Here is a 7813-nt window from a genome sequence, read left to right on the forward strand (position 1 = left end):
CTGAGCCTTTTAATGGGTTCAAATATTTGAACTGTATTTGTTTTCGAGCACATAGCAAACTACTATAAATAGTAGTATTACTGTTATAAATAGCATCTGAAAGCGTAGGAGAAAATGACCTAATTTCAGCTTCTTAATCGTAGAAAACACGGAATGACCTTATAACTACATAAGTAAATCATGCTGCCAATATTTGGAACAATGCTGGCAGTAATACCGTTGTTTCTTTTGTTCCTGAAGCTAGCGTCGGATTGGCAGCGTCGGATTGATATTCATTGAGATTCAGAATCATTTCCGGGGGAGGTCAAACAGGTCATTCTACCAAAATCCCCTTTTTCCCCTAACTGTGGCAAAATCACAAACGAAATCCGATTTAACATTCTTTCCTGATTTCTATTTATGATATTCTATGCTCTTAAGTAGAATACAATGCTTCTTCTCGACGAATTTACTGATCTTGCTTTCAGCCTCGTATTGGACTTGAGTTACATCTGAGTTACATCTTGAGTTACAATTTCCAAGAATTGTGATTCGAAACAATACAGTGTTATTTCACATAAGGAAGGGAGCACAAAGAAACACAAGTTCATCGATAAATATAAAGTATTTCGCTAAGCCATGCAACTATGCTAACGGGCTTCACTGGTACTGTCTTCGTATTGATTCTAGTCAACCCGAGTATAGTTGGTGAGTTTAATATATATGCAGCACCAATTGTCTAACGTAAAAATAACAAACGCGCGCGTGTTCCATCCAAACGAGTGACATGACTTATTGTTGCATGAGAAATCACTAAAACACACAAATAATGTGATGTCGAGATACACGACCGAGGGTTTATATCCAGGAAATGTTTATTACTGAGAGTCTAGGTGGACAATAATAATCACAATATGGAATGGCGAACATGAATAAACATTAGTTCTCTGTTTTTCTCTTTCAGAATAATAAGAAAACAAAAGAGCTAATTAAATTGTAAAATTCATTTGCTGCAAACAATAATTACATTTATTTGGAAAATAATACATGTATAAAAAGAAGACACCATAGAAATGCAGGCAAATAGGTCCCAACGATCAATACATAAAGCAGTTTTTAAACGAACACAATCAATAGTTATGCATGTTGTAATTGTCATATGTCGTACGCAGCGACAAACTAAACTCGATTTATCTTAATTAAACGCGTTTACGAGAGAGCTAAAAGACGTGGATCACCGTTGCAGCTAAATATGAAAAACGAAAAAGAACTGAACAGCATTAGTATCTGCTTAAGGTTAATATTATCAGAAAGGAATAATGATTCACGATCGCATGAGGTATTGTATTGTTTAATTGATATCTCGATTGCCTAACCAATTTCGCTATACGTCATTTGACAATGTCAAGTTAACAAAGTTAAGCTTTAGTGTTAGTGTTTTCATGTGTGGAAAAGGAAAATGAAATCTAAATCCTTCGTCTCAAATCGCGCTGAAAGTTGCCATCAAAAGCTACGAAATCAAACATTAAATCAACCGAAAACATAAACAAAATACATTTATCTTTTCAATAACTGAAGAAAAATTATTGTATAGCTTAGAAATACTTCTCAGTGTACAATGAGCGACGAAGAGAGCCACAGCGAAAGCGAATTTTACTATCCAGAAGAAGAAGAAGCAAAAAGTGAGCAAAACAACACGGCTGAAGTAACCAATACCGGAGACGACAGTATCAATAACAGTCAAGAAGATTTGCTAAAGTTTGTGCAAGAACAGAAAAATGAGAACACTGTGAAAAAAACGGCAAGTGATATGAAGTGTTTTTACCGTTTTCTTGGGGAGATAAACAAGACAAATGTTCAGATTTTGGACTTGGCACCAAAAGAGCTTGACCACATCCTTGGAAAGTTCTTCAAAAACATCAGGAAAGTTAATAGCGAGGAATACGAGCCAAGTAGTTTGACTGGGCTGCAGAGAAGCATCCAAAGGTTTCTGTCAGATTCTAGGTCAAAGATGAACATCCTCAAGGACGATGAGTTTGCTTTATCTAGAAAAGTATTGGAAGCAAAGCGTAAAAACCTTGTTGAACAAGGCAAAGGGAACCGTCCTAACGCGACTCGTTCGTTGACCAAAGAAGAGGAAAACAAGCTGTATCAGAATGGCGCTTTTGGTGCAGAAAATCCCGTAGTCCTTCAGAGAACCATGTGGTGGATTCTCTCCCTGCATTTTGGGTTTAGAGCCCGCGACGAGAGCCGTAAATTGTGCTGGGGAGACGTCTCCTTACAGACAGATCCTCTCCAAGATGGCCGCGAAATGCTTGTTTGGCTGAATGAGCGGGGCACCAAGACACGTAACGGCAAAGAAAATGGTCACAGGCGTTCTTTCTCACCAAAAGCATACGCCACAAACACGGAGAGATGTCCTGTTCAGTTTTATAAGCTGTTCAGAAGCCATCGACCCGAAGAAATGAACAAGCCAGATGCTCCATTCTTTCTTGCTGTACGACACGGCGACCGTAGAATAAGTCCTCAAATGTGGTATATGAAGGCGCCCCTAGGCAAGAATGAAATCGGTAAATTCTTGAAAACAGCCGCAGACGAAGCCAATCTCCAAAGAAAAGGAGCAAAAGTCACAAATCACAGCGTCAGGAAGACTGGCATTGGCCGATTGCTAGATGCAAATGCCCCAGAGACTTTTGTGGCTCAATTAAGCGGTCACAAAAGTCTTCCAGTCATACAAGTCAGCAAATGAGCACCATCAGCGACAGATGTCGTACATTTTGAGTTCTTCAAGTCACTCGCAAAATTCCAAACAGATAACTGCTCCTCCAGACAATAGCGGTGGCCAGTTAATAACAAGTTCACAGCAGTCACACAGCAGCCTGAGTCTCCAAAACACGACGAATTCGCTCGCTGTGAATAATTCAAGCGACCCAGCAGCTTTAAAGGGTGTTTTTACTGGAGCAAATATCAGCAGTATCTCTCAATGTCAGTTCCAGATCTTCAATGGCCCAGTTAAGTTAATCCAACAAGGTGCAAAGCGACGTTATGTTATTGAGAGCGACGACGACGAAGAATAACACTTCACTGAAATCACTGCAAGTTCTCCGCACGTGTTCAAAATTCATTGACAATTTGGGTCTATTTTTCTTCTAAATTTTTGAGTTTTTAAGAGTTCAAACACTTGTAAACACAGGTATCTGTTTTTGTGAAATTAAAGTATTCGAATTTTCCTAGATCCTGCCATAATAAAGACAAAAATGTTCTCGCTTTGAACAAAACCGTCTTTGTGAATTTCAATAAATTCGCCAGGATCGCTTGGCTCAGTGAACACGACCTCAACTTTGACCTTGCGTGCGCAAGCGGATGTTGAAAATTACTTCCGGTGTTCATAGTTAGGTATATTATTTATTAAAATACAGCACTAAAAAAGGCCATATAATAAATAACTTATTAACCTCGTCCGTTCGGTCATTACAGGGAAATCTCAGACCTCGGCCTTTTTTGTACGGACCTCGCTGCGCTCGGTCCGTACTGTCAAGACCTCGGTCTGAGATTTCCCTGTAATGACCTCACTCTCGGTTAATAAGTGGTATATATTCACCTCCAACTAACCAATGAGCGCGCGCGTTCTTAGGAAGTACACAATGGTTTTTGCTAATACCTGTTATTCCGGAAAATAACAACAACAGCAAAAATACAAAGCAAAACAAAAAACTAACTGATATATAGAGAGTCACGTGCAAAATTAGAGGGTTTCGCCCTTCTGAAGTTCCAAAAGGTGTATGGTTCTTCAATAAATTCGTCATGAAGATTATTTAGCGGTTTTTGAGCGCGCGTGCATCGTGCTTAATTCGATTGTTGAAAAGAAGTCAGTTAGGTCTGCTTAGGTTTATTTAATTTTTCTCTTGAAAATTTACTTCTATAATGTAACATTATTTTGTGCACTAACAAATATATTCTTCATTGGATAGATGGGAAAGTTATGCTAACTAATTCCCCATCAAGGATTGAAGCATTCGCCGGAGAAACAGTGAGATTTAACTGGAATTACACTGTTGATGACAAGAACATGGACTTTGGATATTATGTCTCATCTCCAGTCTGGTATTATTATGACCCTGATGGACATACTAAGTCAGTCATAGCAGTTGATGATGGGCTGCGTGGCTGGAAGTGGACGATAAGTCGACGAACATGTCCACCAAGGCTGCTGTACCCTACAGTTCGCGTTAGCAAAGAGTCAGTCGCTACTTTGGTCATTTCTAACGTAACAAAGAATGACAGTGGATGGTATGGAATATCTTTGGTGCTAAGAATATCTCCTTCAATCAATAACAAAGTGGAACTCATAGTAACAGGTAAATTGTAACAGATGCGATTTTTTCCTGAATGAGGAGGTTCAATAAATGTTGGATTTGGAACTTGTTTCATAATCGATTGATTGGATTAAGCATATGTATATTGAGGGAATCAAGGCAGGCTGAATGAAGTGATAAATGAATCAATTTTTGTGCGGACACACCATAACCGGACCACACTTGAAGAAATTTATATATACGATAATGATCAGTGAAAACAAAGGAATCAAGCTTAAGTCAAGCTTTAAACAAGCAGGAGCAAGCAAAGAAGCCTAAATATCTTAAAAAGACACATAGAATTTATGAAAGATTTTGATATTAATTTAATTTGTTCAAGTAGTCCAGGTTTGTGTTTCCGCACTGATCTGATGGATAATATAACGATTCATGGATCAATAGAAAAATACTATTAACCTGGCGGTAAATTCTAAGCCTACTACTTATGCTTAATACATATCTGTTGTCAGATAAAATGGCTCGTTTTACTAAAGTGCCCTCGAGTACTTTGTTTGTTTCAAGCGGTAAAACAGCGCGATTCGAATGGAAGTTCACTTACGATAACCGAAATATCAGGCTCCTTTCAGAATCACCCGTGTGGAGCTATGTTGACCAAAACAACCAATGGGTTACCATAGCAACGGGGGGAAAAGATCCGTCATCGTCAGCGGTCATAAAGACGACAACGTGTCCAGCAAGATTGTTGAATCCTACTCGAGTCAGAATCGAGCAGCCTGCTACTCTGATCATCTCGAATGTAACTGAAGCTGATAATGGGATATATGGATGCATGTTGAAGTTAAGAAGAGAACTTTCAATAAACAGTTCATCTACGCTGGTTGTGACAGGTAATTAGTACTAGCTCTCTACCGTTTGCACCAACTCTGATGGTATGCGTATTGCGTCACTGAACGCTTTTGATTTCCTTTCTTGTGCCGGATGTTTAAGCTCACAAGCATGCTCATCGTAAAATTTTTAATATAATTGCTCTCGGGTTGACCTCACACCTCATTTGAAGAAGGTCATGAAATTCAAAGACTTTTATCAGCCGAATAAAATCCAACACTTGTAACAATGTACCTATTTTTGGCTAGATCACCCAAAGGTTTTGTTATCTGCATTGGCGACAAAGATAATACAAGAAGGTTCTTCTTTGAACATCAGTTGCAGTGCAAATGCTTCCCCAGTACCTTATGTGACCTGGATGAAAATAGCACCCAAGAAAAGGCTTGCGGTCTCTGAAACAGTAGGCTTGAGTTCTTAAAATTCATGGAAATCGAGAGAAACGAAGGTGGTACTTATGAATGCCAGGCAACTAACAATCCATTTGAGCCTCCAGTGACCTCAAAGATCAATATTTTTGTGATTTGTAAGTAACGCTGTAACCAAGTTGCTTATATTTGTTTGTCAATGTCATCGTCATCGTCTTTGGTATCGGCATCGTCAATGCGACATCACGTACGACATCGCCATTGCTTTCGCCTTTGCCACTGTTTATTCTCGCTACGCATTAGTGGTATTAAGCCACTTTAATCAAATGCAAATTGTTAATTTTCATTAATTCTTCGTCAACTAAGATAGTATTTCCTTTTAACATCACATTAACAAAAAGCGTGTTGATTATAATACATAAATCAGCAAAAAACGTTTATGAGTGTTATTTCAACCGTGCCTGCAATTAATGAATAACATATTATTTATCTCTTATGACATATGGCTTTCATTCTCTGAAGATTTTGAACATTCTTCCACACTTCTTGATACGAATGGTGGAGCACAGATAGTTGAAGGAGAAGACCTGAATATCACCTGTGCAATAAGTCCATTATGGCTTGAAAATGTCACGTGGGTACATGTATCCACCCACGAGTCCCTAAAGCTGGGAAGTGTTGAAATTAACAGCGGCACACTGGCCATTCGGAATATTTCTCGACGTCAACAAGGAAAGTACCAGTGCCAGGCTTATGACAAGAGAGATGGTATTTTGGGATTAGCGAATGTTTTTATTAAAGTAATGTTAAGTACAAACGCAAACTTTGCAGGTTTAGACACTGATGTTTTTATATGTCATCTTCTTTGGACAATATTATTCACGTCTCTATCATTGCAGAGCTCACCGTCCGTCTCGCTCTGATACAAAGGTATGGCTACTGCAGTGTATGAACGGCACTGAGGGATGGTCACCACATCAGCGTCTTCAGTGGGTTCTTTTACATCCTCTTTATGCAGGATTATATAGTGAGGTAGACGGGAATGCTTTGCAATGAAAAAAAAAAACCACAACAAAGTTTATTTAGTTTTAGAATTAATTTAGACGCGCGCGTAAGGCATAAAAGACAAAACAATATACTTTTTTAATATTTAGACAAACCAGAAATAGATGAAATGCTTTCAAGCAAACACAACATTTCATGGTCTGGTGATACAATCTACCTACGCTGTGTCGCAAGAGGTGTACCTGTACCAAATGTTACGTGGTACGGATTGAATGGCAAGATCAATGTGAATGGAACCTCATATTATCCAGGAACGAGCACGTTGAGATTATTAAACTCAATACTTTGGACTTTGGTATATATAGCTGTCTGGCTAAGAACAGATATGGGAATCGCTTGGCACAATGTTACAGTCACCAAATACTGTGAGTGTTATTAAAAATATTCAATGATTTAAAACATACGCCACAAAAAATATGACAAATCAGTCCATTAGGGTAAACATTTTTTATTTATAGATGTTTTGTATCAACCACACATATTGCTCACATGAAATGCAAGAAGTAGTGGATATAAGTGATATCGTTGTACGGAAATTAGGATAGATTGGGTCATTGTCAGTCCAAGATATCTATTTGAGATTTATTTTAGCAGCTGTCGTAGCACAGTTCTCAACGTAGAAATCACCCGTTTTTGCCAGGTCCTTGCAAGCAAACAGAACAGAAGAAGAAGAAGCGTGAGAAAAAGAATAACAACCCTGCTAATTTTTTGGGTGAGTTTACAGTTAAGCATCGGCTTTCTTTTGGTCGAGGTTATTGTTTTCAGTTTCCTTTTTTCTTCTTTTTTAATTAATTAAATTTTTCTTTTCATTTTTTGCTTTGGCTTTGCCCCTCCCTTTTTCTTCCTTTCTTAATTCCATACTTTCTTTCTATACAAAATCCCTATAATATTCGATTTTGTTCATTATAATATCAGGATCAACTGCCAGTATTGTGTTGCTACCAATTATCGGCGGTATCGTTTCTAATCAATGTCTTCCTTTTATTATTCCTCTGCAAAAGTGAGTACGTAATTAAATAAACCTAGTTTATGTCTGTGAAAATAATATAGTAAAGAGAAGTTGAAGATTAAACTGTGAACATGTAAGGTTAAGGAAGCTTGTCTTTGGGGCAGACCCAGAGATTCCTCTTCGTCAATGTGACGGATTGATAGCCGCTTTGTTGTGTTTTCAATAACTGACCTTAAATTTGATAGCCGGCTTTG

At 38.2% G+C, this 7813-nt stretch overlaps 1 protein-coding gene and 1 long non-coding RNA gene across 2 annotated transcripts; both read left to right on the forward strand.

The window, feature by feature from the left end:
• The first annotated feature begins 241 nt into the window (after window positions 1–241).
• On the forward strand, window positions 242–6346 carry LOC116289072 (uncharacterized). The gene is made up of 5 exons (XM_089039796.1): window positions 242–687; window positions 3951–4337; window positions 4805–5182; window positions 5429–5703; window positions 6068–6346. The coding sequence occupies exons 1-4, from the start codon at window positions 627–629 to the stop codon at window positions 5596–5598; spliced, it is 996 nt and encodes a 331-aa protein (XP_088895922.1). The 5' UTR covers window positions 242–626; the 3' UTR covers window positions 5599–5703; window positions 6068–6346.
• A 567-nt stretch (window positions 6347–6913) lies between these two features.
• On the forward strand, window positions 6914–7554 carry LOC148905613 (uncharacterized). Its single transcript, XR_016121637.1, has 3 exons — window positions 6914–6975; window positions 7251–7322; window positions 7526–7554. It is a non-coding gene; the product is annotated as an uncharacterized LOC148905613 (long non-coding RNA).
• The last annotated feature ends 259 nt before the right edge of the window (window positions 7555–7813 follow it).

The sequence above is a fragment of the Actinia tenebrosa genome, unplaced genomic scaffold, assembly GCF_029948245.1.
Source record: "Actinia tenebrosa isolate PJP-AT-01 unplaced genomic scaffold, QUT_ActTen_1.0 PGA_scaffold7__59_contigs__length_16204524, whole genome shotgun sequence".
Taxonomy (NCBI): domain Eukaryota; kingdom Metazoa; phylum Cnidaria; class Anthozoa; order Actiniaria; family Actiniidae; genus Actinia; species Actinia tenebrosa.

What these genes read in the sequence shown, in the direction of transcription:
- LOC116289072 (XM_089039796.1), top strand. Translation starts at nt 627, where the DNA reads ATGCTAACGGGCTTCACTGGTACTGTCTTCGTATTGATTCTAGTCAAC. An exon ending in AGTCAACCCGAGTATAGTTG is followed by an intron (nt 688 to 3,950) that starts GTGAGTTTAATA and finishes TTCATTGGATAG; the next exon opens with ATGGGAAAGTTATGCTAACT. An exon ending in AGTGGAACTCATAGTAACAG is followed by an intron (nt 4,338 to 4,804) that starts GTAAATTGTAAC and finishes ATCTGTTGTCAG; the next exon opens with ATAAAATGGCTCGTTTTACT.